At 37.5% G+C, this 18,112-nt stretch overlaps 1 protein-coding gene across 3 annotated transcripts in view; it reads left to right on the forward strand.

Moving 5' to 3' along the window:
* The first annotated feature begins 293 nt into the window (after positions 1–293).
* The window catches only part of SEC11A (SEC11 homolog A, signal peptidase complex subunit), a 31,093-nt gene continuing 13,274 nt past the window's right edge, over positions 294–18,112 (forward strand). The window contains exons 1-3 of one of the 3 annotated variants that reach the window (XM_014565942.2): positions 294–438; positions 655–859; positions 13,652–13,761. In XM_014565942.2, the coding sequence (XP_014421428.1) occupies positions 809–859; positions 13,652–13,761 (161 nt within the window). In that variant the 5' untranslated portion in view covers positions 294–438; positions 655–808. Of the gene's footprint in view, positions 439–461; positions 860–13,651; positions 13,762–18,112 lie in introns of those variants that run through there. The other 2 variants (XM_014565941.2, XM_006192606.3) reach the window with 2 other exon arrangements.

Below are 18,112 nucleotides of genomic sequence, written 5' to 3' on the forward strand. Positions count from 1 at the left end.
AGGGTCACATTGTGGTGCCGGAGATAAAATCAGGTTTTTGTCAAGGAGACAGTCAGATCCTGTTACCGAGGTCAAATTCGGGAAGGAGGGGACTACCTGACAAACCGCACCACTGGTGGTCTCATCACACTGCTGCATGGTTTGGTTGTTTTCTAATCCTAGTGGGTTGTTTTCTCTCCAACCAAGACTTTCTTAAACTCGTGAAAGGTTCAGGCAGTGCTTTGAAAGTCTCTCACATCCTCCGCCCTTACCCAACAGCACTTACTGAAACTCCTCAACCACATTTCCCGTAGCTAAGAAGACACGCCCCACCAGAGGAGGCAAGGCCGGGCGACACATACAGTGCCACACCCAGAACCGCGGCCGGACTTGAACACGCCGGCCACTCAGGGGCCGCTTCTGCCCTCAGACCTGGAGACTCGGCTTCCTATTGGCCAGGTGTGCACCAGGGCCTGCCTTCTGGAGGGTAGAGGGCGGCCTCCTACCTTACCCTGAGGGGCCGCCTCCGTGTGGGGCCGCGGGGCTGAGCGCAGGAGGTGGGCTCAGGTCGGTTCTCAGCAAACAAAGTTTGGGGTACAAGAGCCCTCTTACAGCGAGGCCAGGCCAAGCGGCTGGACTAGGACGGTCCCGAGGCCTTTTGTCTGCTCTCCGCAGGGAAGGGGCGGGGCCGCGCCGGTTCCGCCCCGGAAGCGGAAGTGCGGGCGCCGCGGGGTCCTGTCCAGTGTGAGCTCGGCCCGTGCGGCAGCCGTTCCTCTGGCGGGTCACATCGCGCCGTCTCTTCTGCCCGTGACTCCTCGCCGAGCCCGCCATGCTGTCTCTAGATTTTTTGGACGATGTGCGGCGGATGAACAAGCGGCAGGTGAGGTTGGCCGCCCACTGTTCCCCCTTGTCCCTTCGACGCTGCCACTGCGGTGCCCCGCGGACCTTTGGGCCCCAGTGCGAGGGCCGGAGCGGTTCTGGCGCCTGGATTAGTTCATCTCTTTGTGGAGTCTGTGGCCAGAGATAGCTTTATCCACCTCCTATTTTTAGCCCCTAGCTGTTACCGGGCCTTCTGGGGGCGGAGCGGGAAGCCTAGTCCTCACGTTCCATTTCCTCCAACGACGCTGGGGAGCAAGTGGAAAACGTAGGGCGCTTTCTAAGTGGGAGTTGGGGTTGCTTATTGTTTTAGATTTGATTAGGCAGCGTACTCACGGTTTCTCCAGTCGCGGCGACTTCCAGTGGATTCCGGCCACTAGGTTTAGCAGTTCACTTCTACTCCGGCTTCTGGGATGCTCGGGAAGGCTGTTGTCGGCCCCACAAAAGCCGTTTTCCTGCTTTCAGCCCGTTGCAACCCTTCTAGTACAGCTGGGCCCTAGCGGGCTGCACTGACTTTCTTGAACCACCCCTGAGTTCAGAGTTGTAACAGTTACTCCTCTTACCCTTGAGTCCACTCAGCATTAATTGGTGGCAGCCCTCAGAATCCTCGGGTATATCCCCCAATATTAGTGGTACAGGGATCTTGAAATTTAGATCTCCTGATTTTTGTCCTTAAACCTTACTCTGTCTTGAACTTATAGATCATAGTCCGAATGGTACTGGGAATATTGTAATTATTTAGTGATTGGAAAAAATTGCTCCTTTTTGTCTTCTCACCTAGTTTTGCTTGCCTCAGACCTTTTTACAGTGTTTCGCTGTTAAGAATTATCCTGATGTCACTGTTAAAGATTTCTCTTGGACTTGTATTTTGCACTGTTTATGAATACCACTTAGGGGAAAAGATATGCAGCCTCCTCTTACCTTACTTCAGACCTTAGTTAGCTCATTGTCACCTCTTCTTAGACATGTTTCCTAATTCTTTCAGTCAGAATTGATCATTCTTTTCAAGTTGCACAAACCTTTTATGTCTTTATAACATTTCAGGTTCTCACTTGTATAGTGTTATTTTCATCCATATCTGAATTTCTAGGTGCCACAGACATTTCTCTGAAGAAATTCTTATTTTGGGCCTAGTATTTATTGTACCCGGTGGTAGGTACAATGAGAGAGATGCAGAGATAAATAAGACAGACTCTGCCTTCAAGGAGCATAAATGTGTAGAAAAGTACTAAGAGCTCTTTTGAGCTTTTGTTATGTGTGAATTGCTTTATATACCTGTGAGGTAGATAATGTTATGCCCATTATACAGATGAAGAAAACGAGCAACCTCCCAGGGGTTGTTAGGAGAGGATGGGAAGGATTGGATAGCATGGGGATGGGGTGAGAGTAAGTTATGAAATAAGGTTTTACCTGCACATAATATCTGGGGAAAAAAATTGATAGTGACTGTGTGAAATCAGATGAAAAGAGGGAAACTGGAAGTTTGATTTTATTCCTCTAAAATTGCTGTCATTTGGGTAACTTTTCCATTTATGCTTAAATATATATCATCAAACATCTGATCCATTTGTTTGAGTTGTAATTTTTTTTTCTTATCAGGTTCATAGAGGAATACTTTGGTACAATAAATTCCATCCATTTAAAGTGTATCATTTGATAAGTTTCTACAGTTATATATGCACATTACAATCAAGATACAGAGCATTCCTATCACCCACGAGATCCCTTGTGTACCTCTGTAGTTCATCTCTCTAGCGCTTGGCAACCACTGATTTGCTTTTTTGTCAGTATAGATGGGTTTGCGTACTTTTTTTGGTGGGGGGAGTTGCATTTTCTACAAATGGAATCACAGAGCGTGTATTCTTTTGAGCTTTGAGATTTAATTGATTTTTAACACCTTATTCAAGACTTTTGTTTATTATATGTAATTTTTTTGGTCTACTTCACAATTTTCAAAGTTAAAATGTTTCACTACCTTCACAGCATCCAATACACTGTTGCCAAATTAATGTCTTCTCTCCTGCCCTCAAACCTTCTGTAGTTCCCATAGGTTAAAGCCCAAACCCCTTAGAATAGCATTTGCAGTAAGTCCCAGTCATTTTACAGTTTGCCATTTCTCACTGTTTCAGTCTTGTCCCAGTTTACTTTTCCTGCCTATTTCATGTCACTGTGTGTATGAACATTGTTCTATTCAAACTGTGCACTTAACTGTCTTCAGATCTTGCCTTATATTCTTTGTGGACTGCCCTAGACTATTAGGTGATCTCTAAAGTCCTTTTAGCTGTTATATACCATTTTATTTGTCTTCTCCCCTTTGGAGAGTGGCTCTTTTACTGGAGTATCAGATCACAGTTTTCCTGAGGCTTATCTTAATCCATGAAGCCCTGATTTGTAGTTTGCCTATTTCTATGGTGTGAATAGTTCCAACATGGCTGATTTCAAGCTACTACCATGATATCACTGAATATGGAATTGGGAAGAAATGTGGTAGCATGCAACTGTAACGTCCACCTTATAGATAAAATTTTTAAAATAATCTCAAGAATACAGATAATAGTAAAATGTAGTAAAATAATTAAGAACTGATGAATTTAGTATACATATTACCTTTGTTTTTAATAAAACTTAATTGTATTAATTTTTAATAATACTGTTTATCATCTGGCTTGCAAGATTCCTAAAAATTCAGCAAATTAGCTCCAGCACACCTCTGGTTGTAGGTTAATTTCTTGATGCCCATTGAGGTGGCCTTTGTATGCAAAAAAGTCTATTTGAATTATCTTATATTAAAACTTTTTTTAATTTGTAAAAGCTAAAATTTAAAAAATTTTTAGAATCAGTTTACAAATCTTAATCCTATTTAAAGTCTAGCAAATTTTAACAATCACTTTTATGGTCCTTTGGATATTTAGGCTAAATAACAAACAGGCATCTTAAAAACATTAACTTTAATTTATAAATTTAAATAATTTCCTTTTTAAGAATGTATATTATTCAGTAAACATCACTACATGCTTATATTATTTTTGTAAGTCTGGAGCTTAGCTTCTCTCAAATGTTTCAACATTTGAATATAATGAAATAGTAAGCTTTCTGATTAAAATAATAAATCTACAACAATTTATTATACAGTTAAAATTGGAATTACAAACCTGACCTGTTACTTTAATAAGCCGAATTCTCTTACATTTTACAAAACTTAAAAGACCAAATATGCATGGAGTCCTTAACATAAAAATATTAACACTAAACATAATTCCCTTTAAGTATTTCTGTTCTAAATTATAAATTTTCCTGGGGTCAAAAGATACTCACTCACTAAATAAGTATGTCAAGTTATATAATTTTTGTATTATTTTTTGCATATAATTCTCTGCTTGCTCAGAATTCTTATGACCAGAGGATATTGGCCAGCGTGTGACTAGATCCATGTTTGAGCCCTGATGGGACTAATCTGACTTTCACAGAACTTGCTTATTACCTCCTTGTTAGGCTTCTTGCATTGCTTGATTGAATTTTGCATTTCTTTGGATTTTAATCAACTATGTATCATCCTGCCTAAACCTGAAGACCTTAGGACTTGGCACATTCCTTCATTCATTTTACATCTTCCTGTCTCTTAGGATCACTTAACTCCTAATGGCTATTCTAGTGATATTTATTGAATTCTGGATATCTTTGGTAACTTTTTTTTTTTTTTAAATGAATTGGTCCTCTAGTGAAGCACACGGAAACCTGGGAGATTTTTCTTAGACTTGAGCCTAATGTGAGTAAGTGTGCGGTGAATAAGAGGTGTGTACGACACAGAGCATAGATCCATTACTTTTTTTGATTATTGAAAACTAATCTGCTCCTGTTTAGGATCAGGAAAATCTTTATCACTGGCAGGGAATCAATGTTCAGTAGTGAATTGCTAAGTTTCAATGTAGGAGCATCAATCTCCATTATATACGGAAGGAGTTAGCAAGTAAAATTATATCATCAACTGCACTTACTATCCATGGGTATGTTCTTGAGCTTCCAGAAATCATTCTTTATCCTTTGTAACACTGAACGAATCTAGAATACAGTGCCATAGTAAGGATTAGGCATTTACTTGCAATGGTTCCTATATACTTCATGTTTTTTCCCCCGTAATATTCTCTCCATGGACATACAGACAAGCATGATTATTTATTCCCATGCCAGATGGCACAAGCCTCCAACAATAAAGGCAAACCCTACTGAGATATAGCCAGAAATTATGACCGTAAGTCTTCTTCAAAGAGTTGTCTTTTCTGACTTCAAGGAAGGAGATGAGATAGAGTATCCAAACACAGATGTTTAAAGGGACAGAATGTTTTGTCTGAAGAATATGGTTTATTGCTTAGAGTTTAGTCTGGGAGGCAGAACCACTATGAATATTATGGAATTAAGGGATTTATTATAGGAATGAAATTTTATACAATTGTAGAAGAAGCTGAATAAGTAAAAGTCTAAAGCTAAGAGATGAAGAATCAGAGAAATATTGCCCACCAGATCTGTGTATAGACAAATCTGTGGAATTGGGGGCTAGATTCCACATCTGGCTGATGGAGTGAGACCACATCAAAGGAGAGTAGATGAAGTCTGTGGAAGGCTGTTGCCTCTGCAGCTAGTTTCTGATTGTGGAGCAGGGAAGAGCAAGGACAAATTGGATTCTTCCAGGCCTTTAATGTCTGTTTCTTACCATCTCTAACCACAGTGACCTTCAGCATAATAGCAGCTGCTTCTCTTTCACCTTCTAGGTCTTGGACAGATTTCTCTCTTTTGCCAAATCTAATCCAGAACCATACAGGGAGGGAGATTTGGGGAAACCTAGTTCTAGCTTCCCCAATTTGGCAAAACTTCTGTAATTTTCAATACTATTGTAGTCTACTCTGTCAGTTTGGCATTTATTCACACCTCTTAATCATATTTAACTTTTTGAATAAAGATAAAAACAAAATTATACTTCTGTCTAATATGCAGCTATCCTTTGTTTCTGTAATTGGTCACATGGGCTTAGCTGTATTCTTTCTTCTTAACCATTCCATATTCCTTTTGCTCTCAGCAAGAACATAAGTTGGTCATAGTTTCTTGCCTTGTGGAGTGACCCAAACCTTCATTACTAAAGGGTTAATGTCATGAGGAGTCCTGTCTGAACTGGATTGTTGTAGTTTTCACTAACTTTTATCGTAGGAGGCGGGAGTACTAAGAAAGGCCTCAGAGGATTCTCTATATTCCTGTCATACTCACTTCCCTCATTACATAGTAACAAACTTCTATTTTCCTCTGGTGGTCAGGGGCAATCCCCTTTGCCAGCAGATAGCCCTCATTCTTTGCATTTTGGTTCATTGGCATGAGTAGCCCAAAGTGGCCAGGTGGCAGACTCAACTTACAGATTAATGGAACCATTGTGTCCCCTGGTGGAAGGATATCTCCTTTGGGAATAAAAACCTCTAAACCAGCAGAACCCAAAGTTGTGAGGCTAGGAAGCAGAAATTTCACTAGCAGGCTATTAGGGATAATAGAAGAGTCACTCCCATTCCCACCATTTAATTCTGGGCTAGTGAATCCTACTTACAGAAGAATTTGGTTCTGGTTCGGAGCATACATCATACACTGGAGAACATTAGATGTTATCCTAGCCCAGCAAAGTGTTCCTGGTGACTAGCTGGTACTATAGCTGTCCTCAGAAGACCATTTGTATTACTCAGAATATAGAAACCACACCAGTAATTGAACAGGGAAAAATTAAATACAAAGAATTTTTAACTGTTAAAAAATGCTTAACTACTAAAACAAGTTAAAGAGGACTCTTAAGGGATTCAGAAGTAGCACATGCAGAAAACAGTTATTACCCTATTGGATAAGGGAGTGAACAGGGAAAGAACTACCAAAACACCTTGATTCAGACCTCTTTGGGGAGGGTGTGGCTGCCACAGGGACATGCATCCTGTCATGGCAGTGACATTCGCCATAGCAGAGAGCTGGAGCTGGTTCATGGAAATGGCCTGCTGGGAGGCTGAGAAATTTGCCAGTGTGTGTGGGCGGGAGCCAGTCAGTGATGGTCTGTGAGGTGTGCATACCAGATCTCCTATACATGGATCCACTAGCTGCCATGTGAAATAAAAACACTCCGTGGGAAGAGAAGCCATTTCTTCCCTCTTGTCACCTTGCAGTAGTCCTTCAGTGCATTTATTAATAAAGCCTAACATCATTGAGCCAGTTGGAAAAGGATAATTTGCTTATAGGGCTTAACCTAGTAGCACAAAGAAGATGGATTTGGAGCTGAGAGACAAGGAATTGATAAATGGCTTACTGTTCCACTATTCTTTCAGGCCAGCCACTTAAGATGATGGGGGGCACAGTAAGACCAATGAGTTGCACGACCATGTGCCCACTGCTGTGCTTTAATTACCCATAAAATAAGTTCCCTGGTCAGAAGCAGTGTTAGTTATAGAATACCATGTTGAGGAATAAGACATTCTGTAAGTTTATGGATGGCGGTTTTGTCAGAAATACTGAGGACAAGGAAGACAGATCCACATCCAGAGTCTAGCTGCCCCTTCCATGGTGGAAGTGAGCCAGAATCAGAAATCGTGGCATTGTTGTTCTTTGCAGTTGGCAGTCTAGGCACTCATCATTGGCTAGAACCAACCTTGGTGAGTGAAAGGCCATGTTGCTAACCTTCATCTTCACTGCTACAGCCACTTTGATCATGAGTCCATTGGGTAAAACAGGGGTGACTGGGGAAAGAGGCTGCCTGACATCCACAAAACAGGTAATTTTATCCACCTGATTATTAAAGATACTCTTCTGTTGAGGTAATTTTTTGGTGGGACACAAATATCTTCACATTCTGTGCACCTACTTGGAAAGCTCAATCCACATACCTCTTCCCCAGACCTCTTGTCTCTAACTTTCCAGTGATGTCCCTTTTGAGTCCCTGGCCATCTAGCCAAATTGCAAGTCAGTCTTGAATTAGTGTAAATTCACACCTGTGGCTATCTCCTCTTCCAGGAAAAGCGATCATTCTATCACTCAAAATTCTGCCCATTGGGAGGATTTCCCTTCACCATAATCCTTTATGGTCAGCCCTGAATGGGGATGTAATGTCATAACTGTCTACTTTCAGTTGGTACTAGATAGTTCATGTAGAACCATCATCTAAACACCAGGTCTAACGTCTTCCTTAGTCGTCTGGTCATAGGGAACTCCCTGTGAGGCGAGAGGTATAAGCTGAGAGAGAAGAAGCAATGTAGCATGAGAAGGAACCATGAGTATCTGAGTCTCTTTCTCGTACAACTTTCTTGTGTATTCAGGACCTGCTTAAGCCCAGTCTTGTATATACCACTTCCACTTGATGGAGTACTGCTGTGAATGTCTAGCTTTATGGCTTGGTGGATCTGGCAGCATCCAGTTCATGCTGGGACGTTCAGGTTATATGGTAACTTGGTGATCATGGTCAAGTGTTTAGTCTGTACTAGAATTCAGCAGCAAGCTAGAAACTGTTACTGAAAAAGAGAATAGTTCTCCAAAGTACAGCATAACTTTACCCCCAGATCTGGAGATCTGTGCTGTCGTTCACCTGTAGAGGACTGCCAGAAGCTCTCTGTCTGTCACAGATATTTCAGTTACCATGAGATCTTCTGGGTCTTAGGGCCCAAGCGATAGAAGAGCTTGCATGGGAGCTTGGACTTTTAGTGGAGCCCTACTAAAAACTGGATCAGGATTGGTTTGCTAGGTAAATAGGTTGGAGTAGTACACTCAAATGTGGTATATATTGCCTCCAAAATCCAAGGAGGACCACTAGGCTTTAAGTTTCTTAGTGGTAGCAGGAACCAGATGGAGAATGTCTCGTGTGTTTGAAGAGAATGTGTGTTCTGCTGTGTTGAACGGAGTGTTCTATAGATATTATAGACGTTTAGTTGGTTGCAGTATTCAAGTTTTTTATATCCTTGCTGATTTTCTGTTTCATTCTATCCACTATTGAGATGATATTGAAGTCTAACTTTTTGTCCTGAGGTAAATCCTGCTTGGTCATAATGTATATATTGTTGGGTCTGATTGTTTGCTAAAATGTTGCAAATGATTTTTAGATCTATGTCCTTGATTCCATTTTGTGGTTTTCTTGTAACATCTCTGTCTGGTTTGGGTATCAGAAATGCTGGCCTCAAAGAGTGAGCTGGGGCATATTCCCTTTCCTGCAGTCTTCTGGAAGAGTTGGCATAGAATTCTTATGATTTTTTCCTTAAATGCTTAATAGAATTCATCAGTGATTACCGTCTGAGTCTGTAGTTTTTCTTTGTGGGGAGGTTTTTAAACCATAAATTCGGTTTCTTTAATAGATATTGGTCTGTTCAGGTTATCTGTTTCTTTTTCAGTGAGCTTCTGTAGCCTGTGTATTTCAAGGAATTGGTAATATATTGGTGTAAAGGTGTTCACAGTACTTGCTTATTATCCTTTTGATATTCATATATTAATACAAATTAATATGTATTACTCTAGTGATGTCACGTCTCTCGTGCTTTCCTGATATCAGTAATTCATATATTCTTTCTTTTTTCCAGATTAGTCTAGCTAATAGATCTTCTCAAGAATCAACTTTTGGTTTGATTGTATTTCTTTTTTTGTTTCTTGTCTTCTGTTTCATTTATTTCTGATCCTATTTTTAATATTTCTTTTCTGGGAGTTACTTCAAGTTTCGTTTGATTTTCCTAGGATTAAAGGTGGAAGCTTAATTTGGGAAATCCACAAATATTTGGAAATGACCCATGGGTCAAAGGAGAATCACAAGGGAAATTACAAAATATTTTGAACTGAGTATAAACAGGAACAACACATAATTTGAGATCTTTCTGTTTTTCTTAATACAGGCCTTTCTTTACTACTATAAAATTCCCTCTATGTACTACTTTAGGTACATCCTACAAATTTTGATATGTTGTTTTCATTCTCTTTTGATTTCTTCTTTTACCATTGGTAATTTTGAAGTGTATTACTTGATTTCCAAACATTTGGGGGATTTTTCAGGTATCTTTCTGTTACTGATTTATGTTTTCATTCCATTGTGTTTGGAGAATACACTTTGCATAATTCAAATTCTTTTCTATTGAGACTTGTGTTCTTGAATATAGTCTATTTGATAAACGTTCTGTGTGTGCTTAAAAGGAATGTGTAAATGCTGTTGTTGGGCAGCATGTTCTGTAAATATCAGTAAGGTCAGATTGGTAACGTTTAGATCTTTGCTTTGCCCTTTTTTTTTTTTTGGTCTTGCTGTATCTGTTATTGAGAGAGAGGTATTGAAATTTCTGACTATAACTGTGGATTTGTCTGTTCCTCCTTGCATTTCTGTCAGTATTTGCTTCCTATATTTTGAAGTTATTAGTTGCATAAACATTTAGTATTATCTCCTCATAATGAACTCACCTCTTTACCATTATGAAATGACTCTCATCTCCTTGAATATTATTTCTGTGAAATCTACTTTGTGTAATATTAATGTAGCCACTCTTTCTTTCCTTCTTTCTTTTTTTATCTTCAATTTTCTTTTGATTACTGTTAGCATGATGTGTTTTTCTATCTTTTTACTATTATAATATTTGTGTCTATATTTAAAGTGCATTTTTTGTAGACAACGTGTAACTGGGTATTTTTAAAATCCAATTGGACAGTATCTACGATTTAAGCATAGTACTTCTAAGCATGTTACCACAATACCTTATTGTTATTCTTGCTTTAGTCAATTATCTTTAAAACTTCTTAATAAGAGAAAATATATTTTATATTTACTGACACATACTATTTCCAGTGGTCTTCATTCTTTGGTGTAGGTCCAGATTTTATTTGATATTTTCCTTTTGCCTGAAGGACTTTTTTAAAGCTTTTTTTTTTTTTTTTTTTGTAGTGTAAGTCTGCTCATGATGAATTATGTTGTTTTTGTGTGTTTGAAAAGGTTTTATTTTGCCTTCATTTTTGAAAAAATTTCTCGGGGTGTAGAATTTTAGGTTGATAGTTTTTCTTTTAGTACTTTCAAAATGTTACTCCAGTGTCTTCTGGCTTGTGTTTTCAAAGAGAAGTCTGCTAGTGTATTTGTTCCTTTTTACATAATGTCTTTTTTTATCTGGCTGCTTTTACAATTTTCTCTTATCTTTATTGTTGATTTTAAGCAGTTTGATGATTATATTTTGGGGTAATTTCTTCAAGTTTCTTCTGCTTAAAGTTTGTTATACTTCTTAGATACATAGGTTTATAGTTTTCATCAGATTTGAAAAATTTTTGGCCATTATTTTTTCTTTCAAGTTTTTTTGTCTTTCCCTTCCTCTTGAATCCAATTACATGTATGTTAGGCTGTTTGATGATGTTCTTCAGCTCACTGTTGCTCCATTCCCTTTTACTTAGTCCTTTTTTAAAATTACTTTTTCATTGAAGTAGTTTTTTTTTTTTCTGTGACTTTAGGTACACTAGTCTTTTCTTCTGTGGTGTCTAATCTGCTATTATTCCATCCTGTGTGGTTTTCATTTCAGACATTTTATTTTTCATCTCTAGAGGTTTGATTTAGGTCTTGGATATATTTTCTGTCATCTAAGTCTCTATTTAATGTGCTCAATCTTTCCCTAACATCTTTAACATACTGTTTTAGTGTCTTTGTCTACTCATCCTATCATCTCTGTCATTTCTGGTCTGTTTCTATGTACTGGGTTTTCTCCTCATTTTGGGGCATAGTTTTTTGCTTTTTGGTATATGTGGTAATTTTTTATTTGTTGCCAAATTTTGTATTACCTTTTTAGGTGCTGGATATTTTTGTATTTGCGTAAGTATTCTTGAACTTTATTCTGGGATACAGTCGTGTTACTTAGAAACAATTTAATCCTTTCAAGGCTCTTTAAAAAGGCTTTGTTAAGTCCAGTGCAGCCTTCAGTCTAAGGCTAAATTTGCACCACAGCTAAACAGTAACTTTTGAGTACTCTATCCAAAGCCTGTGTGTTTTGAGGATTTCCACTCTGGCTGGTCAAAACAAATTACTCTTGCCCCATATGAGCTTTGAGAATTATTCCATCTGCTCCTTTTAGGTATTTTTTTCCATTCTTTATACTTCCTTCAAATGAATGTACTGATCATTGCTGACCATCACTCAGCTGAAGACTTGTGGAGATACTGTCTGTAGATCTTTGTATAGTTCTCATTTCTGTACTGCCCTATACTCTAAACTGCTTTCACCTCCCCAAACTCCCAGATCTTTATCCTCAAGTCACAGAGACTTCTAGGGTCTGGCATCATTTCCCTTTAGCCCTGTGGCCTGGAAACTCTCTAGTCTGTAAGTTGGAGCAATTGTAGAGCACTGAGGAACATAATGCTCTAGTCCCTTCTTAGAAAAAATAATGAGGCTATTCAGTTCTGTGGTTGCTACTCCACATATGTCATGATGTCTTATTAATAAGTAGCTTGATGTGGTCAAATGCTATGAGGTTAGATAGCTGCCACCTTATTTTTGCCAGTACCAGAAAAAGCACTTTTTTCTGTACGTTCATTAATATTCAGATATAGTAGTGAAGAAAGCAGGGGCTAGGGAGGCAATATGTTTGTCTTTTGAATAAAGATTTTGGCAGAAAAAGGGGAGAAAAAGAGGAATATGACATTTTCAGATTTACTCAGCTAGAGTATTTGTTTCAGCAAATAGTGTGCTTCTGTGTAGGTTTTGGCTCGCAGAGACTGAATTAGCAGTATGCAAACAGGCACCTCTTAAGGAACATACCAGTTATATACAGTGAGGGACTTGTAACCTCTTTCTCTAGTAAGAATGATGAAGATGATCTTGGTGATTAGATATATTTCACAACAATGATTCAATAGTGAAAAGTAGTATTACATGTCTGAAGAAAAAGAGAAGGGTAATTATGGTGACCTTGTTGCAGAGACACAGAAAAGAAGAAAATCAGAATTTTTAAGTCTTTTATTTTTCTTTTAAAGAACAGTTATTTCATTAGCTATCCCATACCTGTTCTGACAATGCTACATCTGTGCCCTTCTGAAAATGGAAAGATTTTTCTCAGCAAAACAGGTTTGAACTGGTTAACAGTAGCAATTTTTAGTTTTTATTTATTTCAGTGTGAATTTTTAGTTTTGCTGCAGAAATATGAAATACCTTTCTGGTATTATAGAAATTATAATTCAAATTATAGAATTTTACGATTATTCAAATTATAGAATTCAAATTATAGAATTTTATGATTAATCGTAAAAGCAGTGGAAATTTAGTAAGACAGAGGCTGGCCATCAAGTCCTAACTATGTGACTGAAAAGCTGTGTGACTTTGGTGAAGCCATTTCCTCTCTTTGAGACTATTTCCTCAAGTTTAAAATGAGAGGAGGAGTTAAATGTCTTTGAATACCCATGACTATCAAGGGATAAGTATTGTAGAAAAGTAAGAACTAGAGGAGTTGAGAAGCAGAGGTATATTACTGTTAGCGGAGATAGATTACATATATCGTGGATGTGACTGAATTTAAGCTGAATGGTTGTGAAGCCAAATGAAATAATTTATGTGAAAAATTCTGAAAATAATATTATTATATAAGTGTAGTGTGTTTTAGCAAACAAAACAGAGCATAGTACTTTGGATGAGAGAAGGGGGACTGTTCTGGGATACTGATGGTATAATTATTACAGTATTTTAAAGAATGTTTAAAGCTGCCTTAATAGTCCTACTTGAAACTTTTAAGAGGATACTACTGTCAGTTGCTTTCCAGGGTGGGGATAATTATGGATCTGATCTCTTCTCTTGTTGTTACAGCTCTATTATCAAGTCCTAAATTTTGGAATGATTGTTTCCTCGGCACTGATGATCTGGAAGGGGTTAATGGTCATAACTGGAAGTGAAAGTCCAATTGTAGTGGTGCTCAGGTAACAACTAATTTTTCTTTTCAAGTCATGGAATGCATGGCATTACTTAGGAGAAATTGAGATATTGAATAACTGATATATCATTTCTTTAGAAACTACTCTTTCCCAAAAGAGGGCCTGGAAGGAAATTAGTTACTATTTCTCAGTTGTGAGAAATTCTCAATCTTGTTAGGTGCTTTTCATTCAGACCCCAAAGGGCACATGGCCTTTCTATGAAATGTTTGCTGTATGAGCTTTGTTTTTGGCACATCTCTTTAAGTGTTTCAGTGACTTTATTTTCCTGTAATTCTTCTGTCTTCTACATTCTTTACTTTGATTTATCAGGGCTGATATTTAGTTGTTAATTTACTAGCTTATGTATCATCTCCACAAACTAAGAGTTTTTCTCCAGCGTGTTCTCAGTGTCAGTACAGAAGCATCACTAATTATTTCCATGTTTCCTGCTGACCTTTAAATATCACTTCAAGTAGACGTCAGGAATTTTGAATATATTAATGCTGTCTCTTAAAGTGACAAATGGTACTGACTTTTTCTCTACTGTCTTCCTTCTCTGTACTTATATTCATACTCTTAGTCATGAAAAAACCTACTTTAGCAGCTCATTTTTGGAGAATTACCACTTGGTTATTTAATTGAATCATTATAGATCTATCTTATTTGGGGCTTAATTATGTAATCTATCTCAAGTCTTTGCTGGAGATAGTGGAGTATAAATATAAAATAAATTGAATCATTAGCATTATCTAGAGCCTAGATAGTAGTACCTTAACAAGATGAATTTGACTCTTTCTTGTCATACTAGGATGCACTTCCAGCAACAAGTGGTTGGAAGCACTGGGTCTCCAGGGTCTTACTCCTGCCCTACTCAGACTCTTACTCGTATCTTAGGCTGGCCTTTATTAGTAATCAGATGCATCTGTAATTTTAGAGATCCAGTGAAATGTCTGGATTTTATTAGCTGGGAAAGCATTTATTGTACTACTATGGTAGTATATAGACTTGGGTCTCTAGCTCTTTCATTGTCTAACTGCCACTTTGGGCAAGTCACTTATTCACTGAATCATAGTTTCCTCATCTGCAAAAGAAAGGCTAGACGTAGATGATATCAGGTATCTTTCCAGTTCTACAGTGATGTGGCCCTAAGTTCCCAGACAGTCTTGAATTCAGTGGAGAGCTTCAGTTTGCGATGTGTTCAACACTAACAGAAGGAGAAGCCACAGTAATTGGCACTGTGGTGAAAGGGTGTAGAGAGGAGGCCCAGGGAGGCTTCTTTTGGAGATTTTTCTGGGATTATTTCAGATTGAGCTCCCTTCAGTGGTTATGTTTATGGACAGTCTAGTGACCTTTAAACTGGGAATGGTGGAGTGAGTAGAGGATGAGACCAAGGACCTGCTTAGCACTTTGGTGGTCCTGAAAATATCAGTTGGGACTAAAAAGGTGTGTTCGGATAAGTTACGTAGTAACTAGGTTACTAAGTAGCTAGGTTATTTGTATACTGAACTTTTCTGATTGCCAAAGTGGAATAAAGAAAAGAAATGAAAAGAGAACAGATCATATTAGAAAAGAATCTGGTCAAGACTGGAAGGAACAGTCATTAGAGAAAGTAATTTATGTGATTGGGTAATATATATGTGATTTTTATGAAACTTCAACCTTGAAACTTCCAGGTTCAAACCTGGAACCAAATATGCCCCAGAGGACTCAGGCCAACTAGGAATCCACTTTTGGTACTTTTGTGAAGCCACTAGGGGAAAAGACAAATACGTTCTTATTATTTTATTAACTGAAGTTTCAGGGAACATTCAGAACTAGTTTTGTCCCCTTTATAAAGCTGAAGTCGGTTTAATTTATATATAACTTCTTATAAAATTGAGAATGATTGATGTGTTAAATTTAAAAGTATAGCTTAATCAGATAATAGTAATAAGTTTACTAGTAATTTATTTAATTTTTAACAAGTTGCCCCTACTTTTTTCTCTAATGATCCTCTTACCACATGCTTTTATCTGTTTTTTAATTGCCATCCATATCTGAATTCGTTTTTTTTTTAACATTCTTTTATTGAGTAATAGTCATTTTACAATGTTGTGTCAAATTCTGGTGTAGAGCACAATTTTTCAGTTATACATGAACATACATATATTCAATGTCATTTTTTTTTTTTTTTGCTGTGAGCTACCACAAGATCTTGTATATATTTCCCTGTTTATACAGTATAATCTTGTTTATCTATTCTACATTTTGAAATCCCAGCATACCTGAATTCTTAAATCTTTTTTTTTTCTCATCTGACTTTATTCCCTGAATCCACGCTCTTGTTTTCATCCTGCGCTAACATCTGTATCTGGATGTTGACCAGGCACTTGAAACTCCTCCTGATAAAAGTGAAATTCATCTCCTTTTCCCACAGACCTGTTCTTCTTCCTTGTATTTCTGTGACTGTCACGGCCATCTGTTCAGTTGCCAATGTTAAAAACCTCAGAGTCATTCTTGATCCTCCCGTGTGTCGTATCCAATTGGCCATCAAATTCTTTATTTTCCCTCTTTCTGTTCCACCCTTTTATTACTGTCCTCCCTACTGTTGTTCTGTTTCAAGTCTTCATTATTTCCTGCCTTGGCTGTTGTAGCGACCTTAAAAAAAAAATTCTTTCATAAGTGGAAAAAAGTTAATATATTTTCATTCTATGAAATGTTGAAAACAAAAAAACTAGTTGAAACAAATTCACCCATAGTTCTGGAATATTCACTGTTAACATTTTGGTCTTTTTTTTCATGTATATTCTTACATAATTGAGGTAGTTCTGTGTGTTCTTTTCTCTATCTTTTCCTCTTATTGTCCTGTTCCCATGTTTTTAATAACATTTTTTTTTAATGGAAGTACTGGGATTGAACCCAGGTTTTCATGTATGCTAAGCATGTGCTCTACTACTGAGCTATACCCACCTCCCCATAATACTTTTAATAGTTGCTAAGTATTCATTTATAAAGTAATAGCCTGGACAGCTGGTTTCCAGTCTGCCTTCTCACTTTTTTCCACTTTACTCATCAATTCAATAAATATTTGAATGTCTTCTATGTACTCTATAGCTTCCGAAGTGATATCTTCTAAATGTAAATATGATGATGATGCTCCCTGCTTAAAATTCTGGAGTGTCTCAGAGGCAGTTTAACACAGTGAGAGTGGACTCCCTTGGTTCAGATAGCACCTTTATCATTTTTTTGATTTATGACTCTAGGCCTTTCTAAGCCTCAGTCTCTTTGTCTATAAAGTTGGGGTAATAATAATATCTACATTATAGAGTTGTTCTAAAGATTGTTTAAAAAAAACACGTAGAATTAGCACTTTGCATATAATAAGTGCTCAATAAAGATGCGTCATCAACTAGAACAATTCAGCTTTTATCTATTTTATTTATATAATTTTCAAGCAAGGTTTTATTTGAGCAAAGGATGTCACTGATTTAAAAAAATCAACCAAAATAAAAACTTGAAAATTTCATGTCTATAATGCCTTGTATAATATTTTCAACAAACACGTTCTGTCTTCTGAACAGCTTCTGAGGAAGAGAACTCATTGCCCGATGGGGAACCTTAACAAAAGTTTTAAGAATAAACATGTACTGAAAATCCATATTTCTAGTGGTTCCCAGATTTTGCTATATATTAGAATCACCTGGGATTTTTACAAAATACTGTTGCCTGCTTCCCATCTCCAAACATTCTGATTTAAGTGGTTTGAGATATGACCTGGGCACAGAGATTTTTAAGTTTCCTAGGTGATTCTTCTGTGCAGCCAAGTTTGGGTACCACTGCTATATATTCCCTTATGTATGTAGAGGGACCAGAGTCTTCAAGCAGAAGTGTTTGGACTTTGTCCTTGTTCCTGTATTGAATTTTATTCTTTGTTTATCCATTTCTTTTCTTACTAAATTTGTTGTTATTAAAAACTGGAGCTTGAGTTTCTGAAAATAGTACAAATGGGCTACTCCTTAGAAAGACAAGTTTCATTAGTGCATATATCTTAGGATTTTTGAAGAACTTGGTATAGGGAAGAACACGTGAAGGTGAGAAGACACCTAGAAGTTTGTCATCACTAATTACCATGGAATTGAATTCTTTCCTTGCTTCTGAAATTCTTAGGCAAAAATCTCTGCTTTTGCCTTTGGTTTTCTTTCTTGTTTCTCTTTTTTAAATAAATAAATTGAGGACACAAGCATTATCTCTGTAGCTGACTGTTCTTTGACTTGATAAGTTGTTTTTCCTTCTTGTTGGGTTGAAACCATAAGGTCATCTTGGTCTGTATCTTTATAAATGGCAGAAGATGATCCAGTTGTTATTTGAATATTTAAAT

This window comes from Camelus ferus, chromosome 27 (assembly GCF_009834535.1).
Source record: "Camelus ferus isolate YT-003-E chromosome 27, BCGSAC_Cfer_1.0, whole genome shotgun sequence".
In the NCBI taxonomy this organism is placed as follows: domain Eukaryota; kingdom Metazoa; phylum Chordata; class Mammalia; order Artiodactyla; family Camelidae; genus Camelus; species Camelus ferus.